The sequence below is a fragment of the Ylistrum balloti genome, unplaced genomic scaffold, assembly GCF_031769215.1.
Source record: "Ylistrum balloti isolate Yb309-2 unplaced genomic scaffold, AGI_CSIRO_Ybal_v1 Utg369754, whole genome shotgun sequence".
Lineage (NCBI taxonomy): Eukaryota > Metazoa > Mollusca > Bivalvia > Pectinida > Pectinidae > Ylistrum > Ylistrum balloti.
In genome coordinates, this window is record NW_026781956.1 from 1,289,844 (window position 1) to 1,316,794 (window position 26,951).

The 26,951-nt window shown below is 33.7% G+C and overlaps 2 protein-coding genes across 2 annotated transcripts in view; both read right to left on the reverse strand.

Moving 5' to 3' along the window:
* Positions 1 to 8,005, reverse strand: part of LOC132543351 (cytoplasmic dynein 1 heavy chain 1-like) — a 53,831-nt gene extending 45,826 nt beyond the window's left edge. The window contains exons 1-9 of the mRNA XM_060206843.1: positions 7,777 to 8,005; positions 3,639 to 3,738; positions 2,740 to 2,913; positions 1,983 to 2,238; positions 1,566 to 1,752; positions 1,160 to 1,380; positions 618 to 838; positions 290 to 449; positions 63 to 154 (exon numbers count right to left, since the gene is read on the reverse strand). Coding sequence (XP_060062826.1) covers positions 63 to 154; positions 290 to 449; positions 618 to 838; positions 1,160 to 1,380; positions 1,566 to 1,752; positions 1,983 to 2,238; positions 2,740 to 2,913; positions 3,639 to 3,738; positions 7,777 to 8,005 — 1,640 coding nt within the window. The remainder of the gene's footprint in view (positions 1 to 62; positions 155 to 289; positions 450 to 617; positions 839 to 1,159; positions 1,381 to 1,565; positions 1,753 to 1,982; positions 2,239 to 2,739; positions 2,914 to 3,638; positions 3,739 to 7,776) is intronic.
* A 1,922-nt stretch (positions 8,006 to 9,927) lies between these two features.
* On the reverse strand, positions 9,928 to 26,926 carry LOC132543405 (delta(14)-sterol reductase TM7SF2-like). The gene is made up of 11 exons (XM_060206906.1): positions 26,893 to 26,926; positions 23,809 to 23,854; positions 17,364 to 17,606; positions 17,033 to 17,200; positions 16,395 to 16,578; positions 15,453 to 15,647; positions 15,011 to 15,234; positions 13,320 to 13,488; positions 12,911 to 12,991; positions 12,513 to 12,635; positions 9,928 to 11,804 (listed from the first exon to the last, which is right to left on the reverse strand). Exons 2-11 carry the CDS (start codon positions 23,821 to 23,823, stop codon positions 11,644 to 11,646), a joined length of 1,563 nt encoding a protein of 520 aa, XP_060062889.1. The 5' UTR covers positions 23,824 to 23,854; positions 26,893 to 26,926; the 3' UTR covers positions 9,928 to 11,643.
* Between the last annotated feature and the right edge of the window lie 25 nt (positions 26,927 to 26,951).

Consider the following 26,951-nt stretch of genomic DNA (forward strand, 5'->3'; position numbering starts at 1 on the left):
TCATCAACTGCATTTACAACTATATGATCAAACAAGATAAACAATTTTAAGTTCTAACTCACCTTTTGATGGCAGCCTCCCAGGCATCTGAACCTTCTTTAGACACATCCAGTCCATCTACCTCCTTCACATTCTCATATGCGAGATTCACCTCCTGTCACAATGCACACAATCAAAAAAAACTATTTGAAATAGTCATCAATTTGAAAAATTCAAATTCAAATGAGAACATGCAAAAGAAAAAAATGTGATGGTGTTTTTTCTAAATCTAAACTATTTATTGGCTTACCTCAATGGCATTGGCATCTGCTGCTTCATCTACCATGGGTTCAATGGTCTTGGCTTCTGCATCGTCCTGTCCTGGGGTAGTAGCTCGTCCAGAGGAGATGACTGCTGGTCTAAGGACACGTACAATGACTTGTCGCAATTGTTCATGCTGCCTCCGGAACCTGGAAAACAACAGGAACATTCAGTACAAAACTCAACCAAATCTACAGTCATAAAATGAAAAGTTATTGTTTATGTTTCATGCTTACCTTCAATTTTAAAGAGTTTCTTACTTTATTTATAAATGGTCTGTTATCAAATGTGAAATGGTCCCACTTTGAGTCACTTACTTTCTCATCTGTTCTAGTCTTCCCTGGAGACGTTTGTGGGCCGGGTTCACCCTCCACACCATCCTCAAATGTTCATCTCTCTTCTTCTTCACCAGGTCCCTCAGTAGTCCCTGGAGCCGGTCATATTCATCATCCCATGTCCCAAATACTTCGAAACATGCATTCATCACCTTCTCAAACTCATCATATGCAATATGCATTAAGCGCCGAGTTCCAAGCACCTACAAAAACAGCAAATAAAATGGCATTTTCCACACAACATAATGCATTAGATTGTTAATTCTTTCCATAAAGAATAACATACAAATGAAGTATGTCACTATTTGCTTAAAAAAATTGAAAGCAAAATTATCAATAACATAAAATAGAATTTTTTATCAAAGTATAATTCTGTTTTGATCTTCAATGATGCCAATAATTAGATCATGATTATATTTTCTTACCTTCAAAATTTTTTTTTAATGTGCCCATGATTTTGTAAGCTGTGAGCTGTGGACACTAAAGATAACCTCCACAGATCTCATAGCACTGGGTTACCTTACCTTGAGAAGTTGTGAGCTGAGGTCCCTAGAGATAGCCTCCACCAGTCTCAGTGCTCTTTGAATGGGATACTTTGTTGGTCGGATCTTCCTCAGGTGCAGGAAGATTGCCTGTACTGACACTCTAATTCTATCTAGTTCTGATGCAGCCAGAAGATCATTCAAAGGAAAGTCCTTCATCAGCTGGTTGTAGTCATTCACGGTGGCCATGGCAGTTTTAAGACCTGTGTATAACAGTTTCCATTGACAAAATCTCAATATAATAATTTAAACACATTCATACCACATAACATAAAATCATACCTAATATTTTCATTTGTAATTCTCCTTTAGAACAGAAAAAATTGTTACAGTGTACCACAATTAAAATTCATCTACAAAACTATCAATCCTTGCAATAATAACTGACCTGTATCTGTGTCAAAACTGACGGTAGCATGGAATCTTTTTCCATGTTTGAGGATCTCCAAAGTTAGAACAATTTCAGGGCTTTCACGTTTTTCTTGGATCCTCAGGAGAGCTCGCTCTAGATTAAGCCAAAAGCTGATTTCCTGGAGAGCAGTTCCTGATGCTGGATCTCGGTCCAACTTAGTCACCTGTAAAAACAGAGCAAAAATTACATTTATTTTCACATGTCAGGAACAAAAACTGATCCAATATTTCAAATTTTCCTTACTTAAAGATTTAACAAGTTCATAAATCAACTTAAAATGTTTCAAAAAGACTGCAGCAGTTCATAAATTAAGATAATTACATAAATTAGCACTTTTTGACCCTAGTTCTTCCATTCTGATTTCTTTAGCATTTGACCAAAAAGTGTTCTTACCTTCTGGATTTCCCTTATCCAGCGGTTTACCCCACTTTGTAGAGCATTAAGAAACTGAGCATCCTCCACTTTGTCCCCAAAATCCTCCACCTTGGGTTTTTTATTCTCCTCTCCACATTTTTTGATGACACTAGAAACTACCTGGTGGATGGGCAGAGTGATCTCTGGGATGTCTATGTTCTGTTGTAGATGAAGAAGGCCCATTTCCAGCTCAGAAATTTTCTTTTCAACAGTAGGGGCCATTTTATCACCATCCCTAGGGATTAAAATTAATGAGCATCAGTGACGCTTTTTTTTTAAAGAAGCAAAAGTAATACTTCAAAACTGTCATGACAGATCCCTAGGGATTAAAATTAATGAGCATCAGTGACTCTTTTTTTTTAAAGAAGCAAAAGTAATACTTCAAAACTGTCATGACAGATCTGGAAAAAACTGTTCTAGCCATCGTGTGTAACCATATGCTAAAAAACCTTCAGATTTTTTTTTATTTAAACACTTTCATGATAGAAACTGTTGCAGGTAACTTTTACAGTCACTGTTAAATAAATGTGTTTTATTGACAAAAGTATATTTTGTGTAAAAACATTTACATATCACTTTGATAAAAGACAAATTACCAACTCTGATATATATTCAATCAATTTAGACAGCCATTCTCATTCATTATTACACATGGCACGATTGAAAGTTTCAGACCAATGTTACACCAGTGATGCCACACCTGTGGTCAATATATCAATTATCAATTAACACTGACCTCTCAGCCTTTCCAGTTTCCTTGATGTAGGATTTGAAGAATGGGGCCACAGCATTGGCAACGTAGGAGTGGAGTGTCTCATATGGTGAGCCTTCACTGAAGTTCATAATCCTAAGCTGTGAGGGAAAGGACTTGTCTGCTTCCACTATGGGCCCTCTCTTGATGAGCACCATGCTAGAAATATTCAAAGTCAGAAATTCATAACTTGATACAAATATCATACTTTGAAACTCTGTTTTAGTACAGAGTTTTAGTACGGAGTATTTGAATATCAGAAGAAATCTACAGAGTACCAAGTAATAGTATAAAAAATTCATTTAAGTCTCATCCTCATTAGATGTACATATAAAAACCATACATAAGATATTGCATAGATCTAAAATGTACAGGAGGTCATTCTAATTAGTAGATATGCCCCATACTGATACTATCATGGGGAGTAGGAGCTTGATGATTCTGAACATTTGTTTACTTTTTATGTTTTTGTGGTAGTACCAGTTAGAACAAGTTTATGAGGATTAAATTTTGCACAACACCATCTAGTCATTTTTCTCTCAGAAGACAGATAAATATACCTATTAATATAAATACAGGCATACCATATACAGTCCCAGAAATTTCAATTCACCATAAATATTCAGGTAATTGAATTTGCACTATTTTCAGTGAACTTAAAGTTAGCTAGATTAAATCTGCCACATACATAGGCAATTATACAGTAATACTTTTCACTAATATTTTTATATTCAATGAAATAAGTTACATACCATTTATTTCAAATCATTTAAACCATCATCAACTTTTACTTTCCTTTTAATACAAGTATTCATGTCTTTTGGTATATGATAAAAGACTACAGCATGATGTACAAAGCCATGGTATACACTTGTACTAATTACCTGCAGATCTTTGAACTGGAGTACTTGACAGTAGATGTTATGTGATAGGCCACAGTTCCCTCATTGTCCCCATCTCCCTCAGCAACATCCTCAGATTCATCTGTTCACACAAAAGAAAAAAATAGGAAATTTATCAAAAGCATCTGAGATAATTTCACTTAATCCTCAAAATGTTTACCGGTAACTTAAAAGGCCAGTCATGCCCTGATCTATTATTTCAAATTTGACAGTAACAGTGACCATAACCACTGAATCAGTAAATAAGACTTCATCCTACTGGACTGTACCATTAATCTGACGATTATTAAGCTCTGTGTTTCAGTTTTCCATACAACATAATGATTTAACAAAAAGAAACTGTACAAACTAACAATAGAAAATGCCTGTAAGACATAAATGCCCCAACTGACAAGTGAAATAAGTTCAAGTGTTGAATCAGTTGATGATTTACTATATACAGCAAGGGTGACCTTTGCCTTGACCTCGAAATCCTGACATATAACCTTGTCCAAAGTATACTCATAACTGATGGTTGAATTAAGTTTGACCAAAATCAGGAATCAATTAATGATTTTCTATTTATAACAAAGGTGACCTTGGCCTTGACTTTGGGCCCCAAAATATGATGTCCAGCATCTTCATAATTCATCTTTGTATAAAGTTTGACCAAAAACTGTCAAAGAATTAAGTTTTTAAGTGCTTACATTGAATTGGCATCAAAATTAAATAGTTGTATCAGCATGGCACCAGAAAATCTAACAATGTTGACCAATGTCAACAAATGAGTTTACTATCCAGCATTTGGATATAACTGATATATTGCAAATATGAAAGACTAAGTTAATCTTAAAGCTATTGAAACAGAAAACATCAGTCAAATGATTCCAACTAAATATCACAGAGTGGCAAGTTATATGCTATCAAGCATGCTAATCAATAACTTGTGATAGATGCAATACAGTGCGACTGCCTCCAAATTCCTTTTCAAAAACCGATGACCTTTAGAAGCTGCACAAAATGCTGATGTACAGAATATCCTTTTTAGCATAGTGATAATAAACATTATATTTATCACTAACAACAAAATGAAACAAATTCAAACAAATTCATTGTTTCACTAAAGTGAGTAACAGCTAAAAGTGAAAATAAGTACTTATTCAAAGCAAGAAAGTTGCAGTTTTGCATCTAAATTGTCAATTATAGAATAATATTTCAACACATACAAAAAATGGAAACAGCTCTGGAGTGCGGTTTTAAATGATTTTTTATACAGATCAACAAAATATCTATTCATCAAATATATCAGTTGTAAACACTTTCAGGCAAGCCAATCATCTGACTTGAGCTGGGGTCAGTCGTATGTAAGGTAATTTCTGACAACCCTAGGCCTGGACAACGCATAGATTTCTTCTCAAGTAGTCACATATTGCATACTGGTATCATACCCACCCCCTTTTTTCCACTTTATCAAAACATTTTTACTCTACACAATTTTTTTTCTGTTTAGAGTTTGACAGGTGCAGTGTAAATGCTCAAAGAAATGTTAATATCATATACAGAATAGAATTTGGTCAATTATATTTAAGTCTGGACTGGTCAATTTTGTTCACTTTTGCAAACCGAACCCTCCTTAAACCATCCAAATATTCATATTCCATGCATGGTCCATTTAGAGAAGTTCCACTGTAAGAACATTTCATCCATGGAACACAGTTTACAGTACAAAATCACAGATCAAGATATGATTTTAGCATAGACGGAAAATACCAGTTGAAAATGACATTTTCTGGGGGGAAAATTGTTGATTATAAAATTATTATCTCTTGAAACACTTACTGTTCTGTAATATGTGTTATGAAATCATAAGTTTCATTTTGATCTTCATAACGTTGGATACTGTGATGAAAAAGAAAGCTCATAAAAAGCATAATAATTTCTGCTTGTGTTGGCAGAAGTTCATGTTGACATATCAGTATGTGGAGTGGTAATTGAGACTTTATTGACTACAGATCAATGTTTGTTAAAATCTTTATGAATCTTACAATCATTGAAAGAGTCTGGATGTGATTATCTTATCAAAATGTGAAGAAGTCAAACAATATTGTTCTTTGATGAAACACATGCTGACATCCCGTTGTCACTATATATTTACAGATCACTTAGCATGAAATACAGAGTTGGAGCCTCAAATGGTGTCAGCTGGTGTGCGCATGATGTTACAGCAAGATGTGAAAGAAATCATAATACATATCAATCCTTATTAAGTTACACATGTGTGTATATTTTGATGCTATCAATTGCTTACAATGGTCATTTACAGCCTACTGCCCACAGAGTTAATGTCAATGTGAATAGTGACAGCATGGAGCATCTATTGAGACACTGATGCTTTTATCAGTAGTTAAACATGCAGTCTCATGATATGTTCAAACAATTCAAAATGTAAGTGAAACAAACTAGAAAGGGTTCAACCTATTACTAGACAGACCAGAGATCAGTGAAACTGATAATGCTCCCCAAAAATTAATTTACTGGAGACAAAATTTTAACAAAGGACAATAACTACAGTGTAGTCATGGGCCCTGACTTTGCTATATATTGCACCCTGTTTTGTATGAATAGCTAATGCATTTATCACATTCCCATATCCTAGTTCAAACGTAAAGTAATCACTACTAATGCTCCAGATACAAAATTTTAACAAAGGGCAATAACTCTGTAATGAAGGGATTGTGGGCCCTGAATTTGGTGCACTGCACATCATCTTTGCATGATCAATGTCTACGCCAAGTTTTGTTATCCTAGTTTAAATGCAAGCAAAATTATGCACTGGAGATGAAGTTTCAACAAAGGACAGTAACTCTATAATTGAGCAGTTAAGGGCCATGAATTTGGTACAATGCACATCCCCTTTGTAGGACTAATGTATATGCCAAGTTTCAAGATTCTTGCTTAACTGTGGATGATTTAAAATTATCAATTTAATTTTGAGAAATATGTTTGAACAACATGCCTTTTCGAACTGACCAGAGGTTTGATGTAAGGGATTTTGTTTGTTTGGTTCTTATTTTGTTTTCCTTAATGTAATTTTAACATCTGCTGTCATTTAAGGACTGCTGTGTTTTCAGGTGGCTGCAATATGTTTTATTAGCCTCCCTGTGATGCAGACATTATAGTGATGTCAAACTGAAGAATAAATGCCAAATAAGTCTGGCTGCACATTCCATCCTGTCACAATACACTAAAAATGAGCAAATCAGTTGACGAAGTAAAAAAAACACATAGCTAAATAGTAAGTAGTGAATAATAAGAAGACTGAACTGTCCAGCAGAGCTTGGAGACAGATTGCAAATGTGAGGCAGTACCAAATTTGTGTCTTAAACAATTCAACCCCCTGCGTTTCCTTCAGGTACACTGTTTTCTATTGAATGTAGATCCCTCAACCTGCTTTATTTACATAAAAACTTTTTCTGAGTCATACCTAGACACTTCAAAATTTTATTACTACAAATAATTAACTGAGGTATTCATTCTATCGATGTTACCATTTATACATTTATAACACTGTATGGTTGATGTTCAATTGTTTAAACATACCTGCCTAATAAAACTTCATGCATTCTGCATCCTATTTTCAGAGCATTTGTTGAACTGATTTAATTCAACCATAAATTGAATATTGAAGTTTTACTAGAGATTTTTCTCCATCAAAGACACGTTAAATTCGGTCAGGAACGGTTCTGACTATTTTAATGGTTAGATAGGCTTGTCCATCCGGATAAAATGGCTTTAGTGCAATTCTTTTACTGCTTCACGATAATAATAGGCATGACCGAATTACTTAAACACGTCTCAAACTTATACTCTGCAGATAGACTGCAGCCAGTGAGTCATGCTATTGATTATGATAAGAATTTGTCATGTGATGTCTGCAACGTCGCCTAAAATGTGTAACGTTAAATTCAATTGTCTGTAGTGGTCTTAGTCGGAAAATTAGAAAGGGATGCTCTCCATTTTATGTATAATACTTTTATAGCATGGACAGGAGCATCAATTGCAAAGTTTACTGAAAATTAAGCCACGCCTCCTTTTTTTTAGCCGCCATATAAATAATTTATTTTATCGTTTGATACTTTACCTTTGGTAGATAACCGTTGTACTAACAACACTGGCACTTGTGGGTCTCCGAGAAATTTTTTTATGCTTTCCACGTGAGGTTTTTCCACCAAAGCAGTTTTCAGGTTTGCAGACGCAGACTCCCTATCTTCCAGCAAAACGGGAACAATTCTGCACAGATATTCTGAAAATACAGTGGTATCTGCCACTGACTGGACCTCAGTGGTGTCAGATTCTGATGTATCCGCCATTTTATGGCGAAATGGCCAACTCCTGCCCTCAAGGCGAACTCTGTCGTTCTCCGCAAAGAAATGTTTTGAGTTCAGATCACTGAAAAATTATATGAGTCGAAATCCAATATCCGGGTACTTCATACTCTGACTCACGAACACGCTTCAGTTTAAAGGGAAGGGAAATAACTCGTGGAACTGTAACAATGAGAAGAATAACTTTTCCCCATTCTTAGCTCCGTTCGTTTATTAGAAACTACCACGCTGTCCAATCAAAAACAATCATTTTATTGCCATTTCTCATGGATTTTCTCTAACGAATTAGCGGAAACAAAAAAAATGTGCATTGTACATGCTACATTTTATACTTCAATGCTTGAATGTACTAATCCAGCTCTCAGGACATGATATGTTACCGTTATATTGAGAGCATAGTCCTTAACCATTTTGTGTGTCGATAATAATAGGTGGTCCCAAAGATTGCCCTTTACATTAATGCAAATCAGTAATGGAACTGGTAACACAGGCCGGATTTGAATAACGTTTCCATGTTTAAAATGATCACCAGCAACCTTGAGACGTCTGAAGTTTAAAAGTTCACTACCAGAGATCCCAGAGTGATCTTGACATCTATTATTTTATCTTTATTTGTTCTTTAAAAAAATTGGACCTTTGCACTTCTTTCCTGTGACTTCGCTCCAAAACATATGAAAGTTGTTTCTGCTCAGAAAAGCACAAATAAGGACCAAATGGAAGCTGCATTGATCCATCCAGATCTCAAGAAAGAGCGTTTACAAATTGTAAATGGTTGGCTATTAATTGGGAGTATTTTGTTCAATCTTCAGATTGCAGGTGATAGAGACTGACGGTGAACTTTCAGTCCTCAAGGTTTGCAGTAACCTGTATGCCTCATTTGAAATCTATAAGTGTATACACAAGTACATTCTTTTAAAATCCTTCACTACTGATTTTCACCCTCTTTTTTCAATTTTTGGTTACGTGCACCTTCCCATCTAGTCTCTGATATTTATTTCAACCAGTTTAGATTTTCCTCAATTGCCTCCAGGATGTTGGCAATTTGGGCCCTTAGCATCACTGTCACATGACAAATTTTTCACGATCAAAATCAAACATGGCCGCACATCCTCCTCCTTTTTTCCTGAGCATCAACAAAATCACAAGGGTCTAATTGGGACCAAGGGAAACCTAAAGAACATGAAAATTGAGAAAGAACTATTCTAAACATTTCAAGAAATAGTGATGAAAATTGTTTTTGGAAGGATGGACAATGGCTAGAACGATTTAAATAGATCAAAATCTTACGGTGGGCTCAAAACTATTGGAAAGGTCTTCTTGAAACTTGCTGCACATTATCAAAATGTATACACAGTACCTTTTGATATAGCATACATATTCAAGTCAGGCACCAGTGATAAAGTTAGAAAGTTATTTGTTGGCAATTACTAAAGGAATCTTCAGAAAACTTTGAGACATATTCAATGTGGAATAAATGCATTCCGTATCATAAATGTGGATGATACCCATCATCAGTTATTTACAGCTGACATTTGTCAACACTTTACAAAATTTCTTGCTCAAAATAGGCTGTGTATGATAAAAAAGGGGTCAGCCAGGTGATCCCACACATATTCACATCTGATCTGGAAATCGGATCACAGGTTCATGGGTAAAAGGGGAATGCATTACCACTGTGCCATCTGACCATCCCAACTTATTTTCAAGTATACATTTACCTCTGCTGTAACCTAATTTTCACTTCTCTTTCTAGTACTTGGTACAAAACCAAGAACTTGTACTACATGTATAAACTACCTTTTAATGGCAATGTATGGTATGTTATTACTTTTGTCACTGGGGCCAACTCTTCATTGGTGTAGTAAAAAAAAACACAACAAAAGTATTGTAATTAAAATCAAGCTGTATTTCTGCAGTGAATATAATTATACTGGGACTGTGTTTACACAGACATGGCAAATATACATACAATCTTTATCTGGAACATTTTGTGTTAATTTTTCATAACGTGAAGTAACATTTTCAAATGTTTCATTATGTAACAAACAAGATTACTGTTTAACTGGGATATTTTCAATATGGACAAGGTTATATTACTGGTGTCCAATTTTTATGTTGTGCCAAACTTTTCTTCTCTTCAACACATATCCGACATTTTCATTCCAGATCAATCAATCTACATTTTCCATGTATGACATTTAAATAGAATAAAGAGTAACCTCCACAATATAACCCTACCAAAATATCCCAATTTACAGTGCTGTTATTTAATGTTATTACTCCAAACATTGGACCACTGTCGATGCTTGATAAGCTGCTTTATTTTAAACATCCATAAAAGTGACTAATTATATACAGGCTAAAAGTTTTATTACAACATTGGAATACAATAATATGTACAAACACCATTCTATATACAGTACACTTTATATTAAAATGCTGAGACTATGTACATACTACACATTTACATCCAGCAAATCCTAATACACATGATTTCATCATGTCCAGCAAATAAATTACCCTGGACACTATGTTCCCTTTCACTAGACTATATTCAATGTTGAGATCTTTCACAGTACTGCAGAAATGGATTGTGATTTTCCTGAGAATGTTGTATTGCAGTTTGAGCTCCTTAATCATGACATTTACAATCACTCAAATTAAAACTGAATATTTCAGATAAATCATCAACAATAGAAAGGGGAAGTTTTCCCAGAGACTCACAATATAAACAATTTTTTCTCCTATCCCCATATTTATAAGAGCCTTGATTAGATTTCACATTTTTTTTGAAGAAAATGTTTGGAGCATTATTTTGGTGTTAAATTCACATTTTTATACAAAACATACACACATATTCACATACCTTCTCATCCTCCAAATTATAAAGTTTTTCAGAAATCTCTGATATTGATGTAAAGGATGACAAAAATTGATTTCTTTTATCATGTATGGTTGATTTGCAAACTATTCAATGACAAAACCCATTCTGTACATCATTTTATTTCATTGCATAATTTATTTCAAAGTTTTTGATAGCTACTGAAAGATGCTCTCTCGATATTGGTAGACAGAAATTTCATGTATGAAAAGAAAAAATTCAAGAAATATGCATCTTATGAAAAAAGTGTGTTCTAGTAATCTGGGAATGGCAGTTAGAAGCTTTTTTTTTCTTCTCAAAGGCACTATTTTTGATAAAAATAATAAAGGTAAAAATCAATAATATTTTAATATTCAGGTCAATGACCATTTTCTACTAAAAGGAAAATGGAAAATGATTTCCAGACGCTAGTATTAAAACACAAAGTAAATGTAACTTTACTCTAATAATATTTCTACACACAAGGTTATTGCATTTTTTATGTCAATGGAAATCTCATCTGATGAATTACACTATAAAAACACTTTAAAAAATCATAAAATATTAAAAATTTTAAAATATTTCAGAAAAAAAGAAAATGAAAAGAATATCCTAGTCTTGAACAATGCAATAAACAAAACAAAATAAATCAATGGGAAATGATAACAGAAAAATTTGTACTACACATGAATACAAACAATAACTAAATACTGTGGAGTATTTTAGTACTGCCTACAGGTAGGTAATAAAACTACTGGTAAGACTAATAAATGTATGGGAATATTCTGTATTTCACTCGTTCACAGTAACGGTCCCAGCTGGCCTTGTATTTCTTTTGGCACTGTTCTGAGTCTCTGTATTCCCGGTGGATCAGCAGGATGGTAAAGTACACAGGATAGAAGTAAACCACTGGTGTAGAAAACCCTAAAACAAAACCAAATGTTTTAACAAATGTGTGCTTTTTCCCCAAAAAAGGAAAGTTTGTAAGAGAATATGGCTTACAGTCTAACACTTTCAAATGTACTAACAGCTATTACATGTTGCGACACTAAGATGCCCAGTTTACTGTTTGATTTTTCATTAACAATGTTTTCACCATCAAGTTTTTTCCATCCAGACATGTTTTGAATGAAGTAATGTTTCCAGTTACAGCTAGTTGACAGCAAAAACAATTTGTTATACAAATTTCTAACCAGTTATTTATTTGGCTATAGCTTAAAAATACTAGTACAAGTAAAAAATATTCAACTATTTTTCTTTTCCTAAAGTTGACAAGCTGTTCTAAATCTTCAATAGGGAGAAAAATGATCAGACAGAGAAAATTGCAAGGTAGTTCAGATTGTTGAGGATCCAAAACAGAGGAAACAGGATGGTTCTAGATCATCAGGTAATAGCTTTAAAACAGTTCAGCAAATGATAGTAAATTAGAATTTATTCATTTACTTATTCATTTCTTTGCTTGATTCACCATTCCTTAAACAGCCCATTCAGATAATGACAAACAATATCCATACTGTTGGTTTGCCATTTTTAACATGAAATTCAAATATTGCATTTTACAGTAACTAATTTATCTAAAGAAATAGACAAGTTGTGATATCTACAACCATTACAAGGAACTAAATGACTTACCACATGAGAGGGACCAGGCAGTGGCCATTAGGATGTCTCCTAGGTAATTAGGCTTGCGACAGAGTCCCCACCATCCAGAAACCAGCAAGCATTTGCCAGACGAAGTTGGGATAGTCTCAAGATCTGAAAAAACACCAACATAGTCTCAGACTGAATATAAATACATGTAGTTATCTATGTTGACCATCCAATTACATTGTGATATCCATTATAGCGTAGAACTAATGGTTTTTCGATCTGAAGCAGAAATGTTTTCGATTTCCACTTATTTCTAAAAAAAACTGCATTTAACATTCTCAATAAAGGTGTGTTGAAGATTCAGGAGAAACATATCGAGACTCTTGGCTTCTGAGCTACTGCGGACAGAGTATTTCAGGAATTCATAGGGAAAAACTCACGCGCTAGAGCTGGGTTGTAGGGATTCTTCCTGAATTCATTCTTCTGAGAATTACTTCCTCTGAATATGTAGTAGCCAATCACTGAAAAGAATGTGGCAACATTAATTTCAAAATATGTAAATAATTAATGATTAAAAACACAACTGAAGAAATTGAATTCATAACCTGTGTATATTTGAACGTAACATGAGGAAAAGCCTCTAGTTTCTCATTTTAAATATATTTCTTTTCTACGATGGATTTTCTGTAAATAGCAATAATCTATTGATAACTATATTAAATCTATATGCAGAACAATTTGAAAACTGAACTAAGATTGTGACCTTGTAGCTTTTATATCATGAATGGGTTCTGGTTAATATTGAACAATGGATAACATAACAGGTTTCTCTGTTGTAACAGTACTTACAATTGAGGATGCCAATAAAGACCAGACAGTACCATTCCATCTTGACACTATAGAGTGACAGGAAGCGTGTCTGTAGACAGTAGAGGAAGGGCACCCAAACAAGGTCTCCAAACACAAGCATGAATCCAAAACCATCATGAATGATGTCCATAGTAGTCAAAATGGCATTCTACAATGGTATCAACACCAGAATGTAGTGAAAAACCTCTGAACATGTTTTAAAGAAATTAAATCATTAAGCGCTTTTGTAAATTGTGGCATAATGTTATGTCCTGGACAATGAAACTACAGTGATTTATCTCTCATTAAGAGTTCGTTGGTATACATGTTTTACAACATCCTGTTAGAGGCACATATCACAGATTGGTTTCCGGCTGTTTAACATATCTCTGCACTACCACGATGCAAAAGATGACCTATATACTGGAGTGGCGGTAATGAAAGTCGAATGTTACATCCATGACATTAGATGAATATGTCAGCCAACCGTTGAAAACGTTGTTTGAAATGTCAGAATTTGTCCAGTATAACAAGTCGATGAATATTTAATATATTTTACCGCAAAATGACAGTTGAAGATCAACAACCAATCAAATGTTGTGCTGTAACATGACCAATTTTAGCCGAGGTTTGCTTATATTGTTTGATGTGGTTTAATGTCCACTGTTATGTCATGATGAATTACTCTCAATGTGACCGACATGTTTGATTCTCAGCCTCATATAACACAAGAAAACCCAAAATATACAAGAAAGACCTTTTTACATGTAACAAATGGTGGATAAGAAGTATGTGGCATATTATGTCATTAGTGGTTCCTTTGACACCAACGCAATCTAGTGTCTTTGTTACGTCTTTCCATTCTGCAATAGATGTATTACTTTGATGATGAAATGTGTAGAGACAATATTCTATGTAAAACTACTTTGCATCACATTACTTTTAACATTGAAATTTTCTGGTGTATCACAGGAGTATCTATTTTTCATAGAAATATGTCTGGGATGTAACATGAACTCATGGATTCTTAATTGGATGTAATGCAGGACACCATAATTGCAACTGGTGAATAAAATCATCATCGAGTGATGAAATTCTTTAAACATAATACTGATAATCTTTATACCCTGAAAAACTTGTTGATTGCAAAATTGGTATCCTATTACATCCACTTATCATTTTTGTGAATAAAACTTATTTGATGGCCTAAAACTGAAGTAACATAATCATGGCAATACATTATTTAAATAGAACATAATCTTTTTTATGAATTTGACAATAAAATCTAATTTAGAAGGAAATATATTCCCAAATGGACAGCATTTGGTGTCCTGTTACATACAGAAACTCTGCATAAACAGCTGTATTTTCTCCATCATTCAAAGCAGAACTATCTTCTCTGTCTGAGTGTGTATGTTTTGGCAGACTGCAACTGGCACAGGTAGGTGATGATTTGATCTCTATTGTTTGCTAATTATCATATATAATGAATCTTAGTATTCAAAATGGTTGTTTTCCTATAAAATGGAAAACTGCAAAGGTAATTCCTTTGTATAAATCTGGAAGCACCTCTGAGGTTTGGACCAATTTCTGTAATACTCCAGCGACAATTAGCAGATTTGTGTTTCACAAGGTACAGCTCAGCAGGATATCATAATATCAGAAAATATAATAAGTGACTTTCACTGTACCTCAAACCAAAGAGCATCAGCTACATAAAGTGCCTGGAACACCACAACCATGGTGAGAGCTGGAGGAAAAGCCCCTTCTTTGTTGTATTTCTCTGTAAGCATCACCAGGTTTAGCATCAGCCAGCCAATTAGACCAGGACGCAGCTCACAGAAAAACTTCAAGTCAAAACTGCCCACTCGAGGGTTCAACTCATGACCAATGAAGAAATCATACAGAACGTTGCCTGAAAAAAATGTGCACATTTCTAAGAAAAAGTTTCAGCACTGTTAACTTCCATAAATTTTGTCTTGCAAAATTAATTCAAAATTATGACATTCATACTTTTCATTCAGGTGTTTGTTAAAGTACATGTTTATTTTAAAATACTGAACAACTCATCTATACAAATAAATTTATCATGTTTCTTTGACCATGAAGGAAATATCATATTTGTATAAATACCTGTATTTCCTCCAGGTGCTAACTTATTGTTAGGTCCTCTCCTTGCCTGGACATAAAGAATGACGCTAACAACAAATGAGAAGAGGATTCCTGTGGTGATGAGCTGGGTGAACTTTTGCAAAACAATACCAACAGGAAGTTTTAAGTAGACAGCAGCTCCGAAGGCAACAAGGCTGATACAAAGCGAGATAAAACCTGAAACATGAATATAATTCTCACACATGTTTAACTCTCAAAAAGTTTGGTGGACTTTTTAATGTGAAAGTAGAATTGTGTGTATATGGTGTTAGGAACATCAGTTCTGACAGAAGGATAACAGAAAGGATTACCACTATGTACTTGGTCAAGTATAGTTTTTCTATCTCGTTATGGCATTTCTTCCTGTTATTATAAGTTCATAAACGATGTTCTATATTTTCGCTAACAGCTATAGTTAATAGAAACAATATGACTCATGTAGATATATCCCCTTGTCTTTTTCTTCTGATTTAAATCTTGAATGTATTAAGAGGTTCACAAAATATATTGCACACAAGCTTTTTATCTTTAAAAGTGGTCAAGGATGTCCTTGGATCTTTCCATTTAAGCAATGCACACCCAAATCAAATCAGGTATATACCTTGCTGGGGTGAACCTATGATGTCAATAAGAACTATAAATCTGTTCATGGTCTTGTGGGATATTGTGCATATAAGTTCATCACAGATGGAAGCACAAAGAGATTTTTAACTACAACTCCCCCTCCCCTCCCCCCAAGTGGCGGGATATGTTAAATTGATAATCTATTTACCAATGATGAAGGCAGATTATGATAAATGAAACAGAATGAAGGTTCAGACAACTGATCAATAATAATGACAATGTTTTTTTCATTCCAATCAATTACCTAACTCCTATTTGTGAAATAATCAAAAGCTTACTGTAACATTATCTATATCTTACCATTACACCTATACTGGAGTCGTTGACCAGAGCGCAAGGGCTGCCCCAACACCACTGGACCAATAGGTAACATGTAAAGAACTGCCTGGAAAGCCATCCAGCCAAGGTAAATTGCAGCAGCCTGGATGTCAAAATAACTCCGCCAGTCCAATGGCACAACAGGCAGGACTGGCTTGCACTTGTTCTAAAGAAATATAGTATAAAGCAATTAAATTTATCCAAATCATAAACATACATGAAACACATATTAGTATTATGTATAAATCCTGTCTATAACACAGGATGTTTTCTTATGTTGCTATGTTATATCTTAGCGACCAACATAAACATAAACATACCATGATAAATATTGATAAAAACTTCCAAGTATAGCCAGCAAAAAATGTTGTAACAAGTATGTATTCAACTTTATATTACTCTGTACTTCCTAGTATAATCAACAAACAAAAGACTATAACAAGCCATGATAGGCATCAACTATGACCATGTGATGATCACTTTCTATATCCAACTATAACAACAGTTTCTTTATTTCACTGTGAACATTTTCCAGGATATTGAACAAGTTACATTTTCACCATAACCCATACAATTTATTGTTTATATGTATTAATCCTGAGAAAACTACTTTTTCATACCTTGGCGCATACAAAGTTGAGGAAGTAGACTAACAATGGAAGGCCAAGGATCATGAAAAAAGCACCAACGGCACCCCCAAACTCTGTTTTCTTTGTACGAGAAACACGCTTCTCCTCCTCTAAAGATGCTTCAAACTCCACTGGCTTCCTTTCTTCAGGGGCAAGACTCTGCCAAACAAAAAACATAATTTATAGGCCGTATCATGCATTTCCTGTTGCTTGAAAATTTGTAATGCTTTACAAGGAAATAACGACTCCTGTTATAAGAAGCTCTACTGTATAAAAACATGTACATTTTTCCTATATTTAGATGTGAGGTTAAATCTTTCACCTGATTCTGAAGACGTGCAGACTTTCTGGTGGGAGTTGCAGCCCTTTCAGGGGTTCTGGCTTTTGCTCTAGCAGGCGAGTTTGGCTCCATCTTTTCCTGCTTTGGTTTAGAGGTTGTAGGTTTGCGTTTGCGAGTTGCTGATGATGTTCGTCCTCTAGATCTGCTTCTACTTCTACTACGACTGCGACTCCTGGATTTGGATTTGGATTGTCTCGTCGAAGTCCTACCTGGCGACTTTGCCTCCTAATGATGGAATAAACATGATGATGATACTCTTATAGAGGAAGTAAAGATGTAAAATAGAATGCACTACACTTAAATCTTATACAATAAGAGTGGGAGATCATAATGCAAAATACTTTTATTAGACTTAAGTAACACAATCAAAATGTACACAAAATAGCATTTATACTATACCATTATGTAATGAAAACCATATAACCTACATTTATGGGTTATTAGTATATCTTTGAAATTATTTTTCTTCTTTTTTTTTAACCAGATTTTTTAGATACATAGCTGTTGTTCATTAGAATTCTTGCAAAACAGGTTAATCATCAAATTTAGATTCAAAAATTTTCTCTACAAACTGTTTTAGGTTCCATACCTTATCATATCGGTCGGTGTATATGCTTATAATTGCACTGAGCTATAGTCTGTTTCATAAAAACCCTTCTAGTAGCCAATGACACAATTAGATTTACAGGTACAATACTATATATGTATATGAATATCATGTATATCAGAATTCAAAACACTGTTGAGAAATTAAACTGTGTGCATGTATATCACTTTTTCTACAATTACTGGTATCAAATGTCTACAAGATATCAATTACACTAACACAAATATAGAGAAACATGTGCCCTCTAGTCTTCTCAAGTTTACAGCTGGGCCTGATTAGTGAACATGTGCATGAAACAAACTCCTTACAATGTTGGTCTGTTTGAATGGTCAAACCAAACTGATAATATGTAGGACCTAGATTTACAACTATAAATATATCATCCAATTATTATTACTTGGAATCACATACGTTTAACCCCTCTAAAAAGTTATATTTACAAACATGGAAAAATAACAGTCTTTAGTATCAAGTGAGGTTCCTATTAACTTATAAACAAATACAAATACTGAACTACAACCAAAAACTCATAATTTGCCATTTATGTTAATAATGTCTTATATTTTTATCCATTCTAAAAAAATAAATAAATGAGCATAACATTTTTAAACATCATTGTGGAATCTATTCTAAAAGGATCTGAACAAACCTCAGGAAACCAAACCTCTGTAAATAATAAGTTATCCTTCATCAGAAAAAGATAAATCGGGTGCATTTCTTTATTTCCAAAATATGAATCAATTTGCAAAATATTAAGATGTGTTTGAATGACAATATATCAACCAGGGAAAGCCTTTCTTAAAGGCTATGGGGGCATACTCATTTGAGATCTCAAACATAAAGCAACACAAAATTTGCTTCGAGTCTAGAAGTCAAAATTAAAGCTATTTGACTGAAACAAACAAATCATCTATTTTCAAAACCCTGTTAACTCTAGCAAATCTTCACAAAGGTTCAGTTTGAAAAAATAAAGATGTCGGATAGTAACACAGAAATATTCTATTTGGCCTATTTTGAAGTCCTGTAACTCTGGCTAATGATGACAGATTTTGACCAATACTGAATGCAACAAAAAAAAATGTCTAAATCAGGAATTTTATGTCTAGTAACTCTGGCAAACATTCATGGATTTTGACCATTATTGAACTCTTTCAAGTTTAGTTCAAATCAGACATAAAAAAAGAAAGTTATTTGATGGAAACAAGTATCTATATTATGAATATTACAGTCTCTAAATGCGTAAACTCTGGAAAATCTCCACAAATTTTGAACAATATTGAACTGATCTGAAATCTATATTATATACATTATACCAAATTTTATGAAATTGAATGGATTTGAAATTTTTATTTTTTCTTATTTGAAGTTACTTACAAAAACAAAATTATCTATCTGGCCCCTAGAAGAACATCCTTAAAAATGTAAATATATGCACATTGACAAATGAACAGAAGGAACAGCAACATACTCTATCAATAACCAAGTGCTCACCCATACAGAAAGTGAAAAGGATAATTTCGTACTGATGGATTCTAACCTCACCTTTCAAGACCATAAGTGAGAAAGACAAGAAAGCAAACTCCATATTTGCAATCCTTCAGAGGACCTTCAACTACATGGATGAAAAGTCACTACTGCCATAACACATAACCTTAGTTTGCACTCATCTAGATTTGACTAGCTGTGTTTGGTCATTGAAAAGCTGGAGGGAGTGCAGAGAAGGGCTACTTAGCAAATCTCATGGATGAAGGATCTCATATATGATGAAAGACTGAGGATGTTAAGGGTCACTCACACTAGTTTACCTTCACTTCAGACAGGATATGATTGAAATCTATAAGATTGTAAATGGTGTATATGACAGACATTAATAATATCCTCAAACATTGGAACAGTGTCACAGCCAAGTACAGCTCCATAGCAAACTCAAAGAAAAATTCTAGAGGAAACATCAAGAAAATGTTTCCACAGAGGACAAAAACAAAAATAAGACAACTTTTTTTTCTCTTTGAGAGTGTGGAGAATATGTAGTCTTCCAGAAAAGATAGTCTAGTCAAGGCACCAAACTGTAAGAACACAGTTGACAAGATATTAAAGAGTCAAGAGTTGCTTTACAACTATAGAGCAGAAATGGAAACAGGGTCAAATACAGCACCACTGCAATTGAAGTAAGAAGTAACACTTACTTGAGAATTTGATTAAAAGTTCTTATACAGTCATTTAATAGATATTTTCCCTCTATCTCCACCAAATTCATAAAGATTGACTCCCATGGAGTTAGTAAATGGGACTAGTAATGTGATACCAAAATGGATACGTACCAAAATTCAGGTAACATTTTGGCCTTCATTTTAGTTGAAATAAAACAAATTAATTCTGCACAATTTAGATAAAATTATGACAAGGAAAATTAATAACTCCTCTTCAACATTTCATGCAGAAAGTATCGAACTTTATTGTATTTTCCCATACATCAATACAAAACATACAATACCATGAATGCTACATTTATCTAAGTTTGTGCAATAGTCAAGTAATAAATACATTTTTTGAAAGGTAATGAAATTAATTGAGCAATTTGTATCTTAGTTTTAAGATATATATTACAAAAAGATACAGGTAAATTTTTGTGATTAACTCCCTAATCATAGTGTAATCACCATACTACTGTTCTTATTTCCATCAAAACATATTCTAGGGTCATGATCAGGTTTCAATTAGTTTGGTTACAAAATTTTCAATTCAGAATTATTTCACAAAATATGAAGTATGTGTACATGACGATTCTACCAGGTATGTTTTTCCTTAAGCTACATACATTTCTATGACATTATTTAATAAGTTATTACAACAAAAGTACTGCAACTGAGGGTGATTTCCTTATAACAGATCATATAAATATCTTACCACATTAAAACAATTAGCTCTATTATTTAAGCATGGGCTTTTTACCCAATTACATATCTTTGGCTCCTAAATTTATGATTTATCGAAAAGTATTTGGCAAAATTTTTGGCACAAGAATATCTAAAGATGGTGTGATCGTTGCTGTAATGTAACTGTAAGTTTATACTGTCTAAAGTCTGGTAACGTTGGCAAATAATGACACATTTTGATCAAAAGCAAACTAATTGCAGAAGTTATAGAAATAAAGCAAGTTATTCGAAAGAAATTGTTATGAGATTGATAAAGTTAAAAAAAAAATAAAACAGTAAAAGTATTTAAATCTAACCTTTACTTTGAACCACTGGTCTTGAACTTTGACAAAGCATTTATTTTGTACTGGTTATCAACTTTATTTCATGATGTTATAACAAAACATTTACCACAAAAAAATGACCCTGTGAGCTTGACATGTAGTTGCATGACTTCTCATTTAATTCAAGTAAATTTTCCTCTCAACTTTGTAACAAAATATTTTCCTGTGCTATTTGCAAATTTTGACTTAGTGACCTTGACCTGCAGTCTGGCAACTTCTCATTTAACTTTGGTGAACTTTGCTACCTAAAGCTCTGTAGAAGACATTAGCCAGTAAGATGTGTCAAATTTGGCCTTGACTATTGACCTAAGCTTTTAATTGTTTGTAATCAATTATGCTTCATTACAGAATAAGTAAACTTTTACCAGTAATATTTAGATATATATTTTTGCGCTTTATATTCCAATTTCTATTTATAGTAATGGTGACCTTTACCTTCGACCTCAATTTTTAGAACTACTGAGTGTACGTGTCCAATAAGAATGAAATTTAGGAGAATGTCCTCATAACTTACAAACTGCTTCATTTTGTTAAATTCCAAAAACATCTTAAATCTTTAGACTTTAATTCAAGTCATTAGCTGCTATATTACCAATAACTAACACCAGTTAAGCAAATAATCTAGATATTATTTTGTTTTATTCTGTTATATTTTCAAACATGCATCTATGCTACATAAACAGATAGAGATATATACAAGGAAAAAATACATTAACGTATGCAACACAGGATACAATTTCAAAACTGGATATTTTTATAAGTGGTTTGAGTGCCATTTCCTGTCAACTTTATTTAAACAAATACACTGCTATACTGTCAGTCTATTCGCTTTCTGACAAGCTTCAAGCTCACAGGTATACATGACCAGCCCAGCTTCACTAGCTTTTATCACTTCCAATGTAGTCCAGCTGATGGAATGGTAGCTTATACAAAGCTCTATAATTGAATGGTCTGTAATATCCATGTGCCTGAACTGAAGTTACTAAGCAGTGGACTGCCACAGACAAATATAATTGTTAGCCTTAAAGAGTTCTGTATTGATACTAGCAATGACGCTAGCCACACAGAATGCTTAAGGTCACAATAAGATCACAAGTAAATGACACTTGACACCTGTAATCTCAGATCAATCTCTTTTCTCCAATGATTCAGTTTACCTAGCCCTGCAGTCACTGACCTTTAACCAAGAACAATATGCATCAGAACTGAATGAAATTGTTAGTGTGGTTAAAATAGGTTCATACCATGGAAGCATACATTTTTTTTATCCCCCCCCCCCCCCCAAAATGGGGTGGTTGACAACAAGATTACTTACAGGTTAGGTAGATCTCACATGTACATGACCTATAAAGTATGCACATGTGAGCTGATCAAAGCTTACTTGCAACTTGTGAAAAGATGAAAATATTTAAAGAAAATTTGGAGAAATGTACCTTGGTTACCAATTCAATTTTATCAGTAGATATACAATTTTATCTGAACATGAACAACATAGAAATAACAAATTCATGCATACATTTTTATTGAACCATGATGATATTGAATCAAACCACCATTCCATTCTTTTCCAGCTGATGTAATGCTATCAACCATATTGGACTGCCTAACTCTTAAGGAAGGAAAACCAGATCAGAAAGTGGTGGAATGTATAATCACACATGAACACTTAACATCAGTAATCTGAGAAGTCCTTGCTTAATTGAAGCTTGTAAACAGATTCTACTGGTGCAACTTGTGATAACCAAATAACATGGGAATAATTCAAATAAGCAAGTAATATCTACCTACATAAAACAAAGCATGCTATTGTCATGTCCAATACCAATAGTTAAATTTCTTCATGATTTATTGAAAAATACAATGAAGTTACAAATTAAAAAAAATGAGGAGGGGTTAGGGGTTGTACTTAAGCAGCATATGAGAAGAGTTAAGCTTTATTCATACATTGATAATAAATTCAAGGCGAGACTAGGAGATGTTTAGCATAAATAGCAAACATAAATGTAAATATGATACTTATAATTGTTTATATGACACAAATCAGTCAACATTACTACATACAAATGTAGCCATCAATCAACCTGACCACGGCCAGTAAAGAATAGGGTCAGCCAGAGCCACACTTCCTTACTATAAGACCTCCAGGCAACCCTCCTAATGAAGTAGAAATTAACCTGCCAGTCAAGGTCAATGCAGGCGTGACAAATGACCCTATATTACCTACAGGTCTTTCCTACCCAGTCTAATGACATCTGTATATTGTTCTGTATAAGCAACAACTTTACCTGACACTATATTGTTCCAGCTCTTTTTCAGGAGAAAAGGGGTAAAGTTGATACTGCTCAAACCAGGGTACACCCATAAACTAGGGTTTATGTAAACATCATACTCTCCTGGTCTCACCATACCTTTCCTTACTGAGTAATTGATATACTACGGGTCATGTGACTCATTTTATCACAGATATTTACATTTATAGATCAACATATGTAGCTTTACAACTCATAATCAGTTACAGTAGAACTAAATTCAAATAAAGTTATGAGTGGCTGTTTGCTTACCTTTACTGAAGCCATGATTTAGTCTTTTCTATTCACGCTTAATATCCTGAAATGTTGAAATTTGAGATGTTATATTAAACCTCAATAGATTCACTGATAGGCAAATACTGGAAAAATTCCCATGCTATGGCTACTGTCTTCAAGAGAGAAAAAAAGCTTGACACTGTGGGGATTTCAGTCATTGATTTTGTGTTATCAATTCCAGTAAAAATCTTCCCTCAAATTTGTTGTACATCTGTGTGTGGATCAGGTTGTGTGTGGAGTTACCCCTGCTAGAAACATATTTTAGTTACAAAGAAGCACACTTTACAAAAATTGAAAGTTTATCAGGGGTATAACATTAAATAATCTCTCTTTTGGTTAAATTTCAAGCATTGTTACACAAATCATGATTTGTTACCTATATATAACATACTCACTACAAAGTAAACCATTGACACCTTATCCCTACTGGCCACTATCAGGCACATGGTATGGTAGATATGCAAAAGCAAGCTGGTAAACTTTTATCTATGAAAATCAATGGTAACATGAGTTCCACAGGACAGAACAAATACACTTGTCCTGTGCAAAAGAAATATTCAGGATTTGTTATATCTAAATGAATACAAATAAGGCCATTGTAATAATTAATCAAAATATCATAAGGGAACGCAGTGCTCTATATTTCAATGACAGATCAAAGCATACCAAGTATTAAAGAGATAGTTGGAAAACTGAAAGAAATCTCTGAACAAAATGAAAATGCTGCAAAGAACAAAAGACAATAACTTTTCAAAAGAACACAATTTCCTGTTGCTTAAGCTTAAGTTTCAATGAAATTGGTTAAAATATGCAATAAGAAATATCTGGACAAGATATAAATATTAAATGCCACAATGCCAGAAAGGAAAACACCATTTCATATCAAATCTGTAATTTCCATGTCATGGTGATTCATTTTATTACGTTTGAAAGAAATGGGTCAAAAAGAAATATCTTAAAACATGATTAACATTCTGAAAAAAGTTCAGATACTCTTCAAAACACAGTTGAGTCAAACTGCTGTTTACAAAAGTACAACTTTATGTCATGGTTATTAAGCCAATAAAATTTAAAAGAAATGTGTTGAAAACTGAGTGAGTAGATCTCTACACAAGATTAACAGTAAGTAACCAAGAAGGGGTGTCATTCTTCCAATTACAATCAGGTGTAAAAAAAAAAAAGAAGGGTGCTTTGACCTATTTCTCATCTGGTAAGTGTACTAAATTGATTTAGTAACAATGTCTCTCCAAGGTGTAAAGGATTCTGTTGTATCCACACCTACAAACAATATTAAAGTTACTGTATAGCACACAAAATCATACACACCCTGTAAACATGTACAGTGAGAGAGGTAATTGCTAACACATCCTCTTCTCTAAAGCAGCTGAATTTTGACACAAAATAAATCATGTGGATATCACAATGACATAAAACCTAAAGCTACAGGTAAAGGTGTTCTTATAAATATATACACAACCAATATAGGAACACATATCATTGCAAGAAAAATACACACATATCAATTCGCTGAACCCTGCCATTGTGACTAAATTTGTACATACAGTATTAAAGCCAATTTCAATAACTTGTCAGTCTTTCATTTTATGTCCTTTTCCGGTATATAACCACAGACTGTATTCTGAATGGGTAACTCCATATCTCGATCAATGGTGATAAGGATAGTGTGTTTTACTTATTAATACTCGATGATGAACACCTGATATAATTGTGGGAAGTATCATCATCCATGCTTGCATGGTTATAATACCTCGTATCTGTTACTACATACTTCTCAATTGCTAAGGGTATTAACGAGGAATGCTTGACTTGAAGAATTTCAAACTTGACTGACACAGCAGAATTGCTATGAACAAAGGAAAAGAATGTTTCATTTGTAAACTTATTCTCTGAATGCCAATACAAAAGAGGCTATCAATATTGTAGTATTTAACTGTACAATAACAAAGGTGTATCAACTACATTCTGTGTGATGTGTATACATTAAATATACTATCCAATATATATATATATATATTAATAACAAACCTTTGATGAGGTCAATACTGCTACACTAGTGTATATGTTGTAATGCTCAATAAAGTATTGCAAACTGGAAGCAGTAGAAACATGATCATTACAAAACATGTAGTAAATACAGCTTCCATCTTCTATCCTCAATCAATATTTCACTACCTGGTTAATGTAATTCATATTGTCTAAAAGTTCCTTTATTTTCAAACTACATAGAAAACATTAATTTCCCAAAAGCCAATTGTCCTCGATAGTAACTTTACTAAATACATTTCATCTTACACATTGCTTTTAAATTGATAAAACTATACTTTAAAATGGTGCAAAATTAATTTCACTCGAACATTGAATGGTCACAATAGCAAGAAATAAGTCACTAAAACTTTCCATATGAAACAAATAAATCTAGCCTAAAGCTTCAGTTAGACCTGCTGAATAAAGTCTCGTCTGGCATTCAATACACAACACGAACTGCGACCGTAATTTCCAACATATTTGTTACCGATAAAAACAAATTGGTTAAAAGTTAAATAATCTGTGTTTTCTAACACAATAACAGTGATGTTGTAGTGTTTTAGTCCAAGATATTTGCAGTAAAATTACAACCAGTCAGCTTGCTTGCCCTCGAAACTCCTAAGAGTTTTTCATCCGTGTTGATGTAAACAATGGCACGTGGAAGGGGAAAACTAACATTACAGTCTACACATTTATAACACATTCCTAATAACAAGAAGACGAGTTTGATCTTCGGTATAACACATGACAAAGCAAATTAATGGTATCTGACTTAATCACTACGTGCCATGTAAAAGTTAATACAGCGTAATGACTACGAGGACAATCGCTGTTTTGTTTTCGTTTCGATATGAGCGATAACCGGATCACAAAAAATTCCCGTTAAGAGCAATGCGATCTGATGTAACTGTTAATGAAAGGTGTTTACATCTTGTTTTAACTTCATTTGTTAAAATTACATACATGCGTAAACAGTACGAAAAAATAAGAGTACTATGACCCATTTTTACTTACAATTCGAAATCCTCTTCCTGCAATGGACGCGAAAGACGACGCTTGGCGGGCTTCTCGTT

Bases quoted from the DNA above. Each gene is read 5' to 3' on its own strand.
- LOC132543405 (XM_060206906.1), bottom strand. The intron at 16,579-17,032 runs GTATGAAAAAGT...ATATTTCTTTAG, and splicing joins TCAACTTTGTATGCGCCAAG to AACAAGTGCAAGCCAGTCCT. The intron at 12,992-13,319 runs GTAAGTACTGTT...CATTCTTTTCAG, and splicing joins CTTTATTGGCATCCTCAATT to TGATTGGCTACTACATATTC.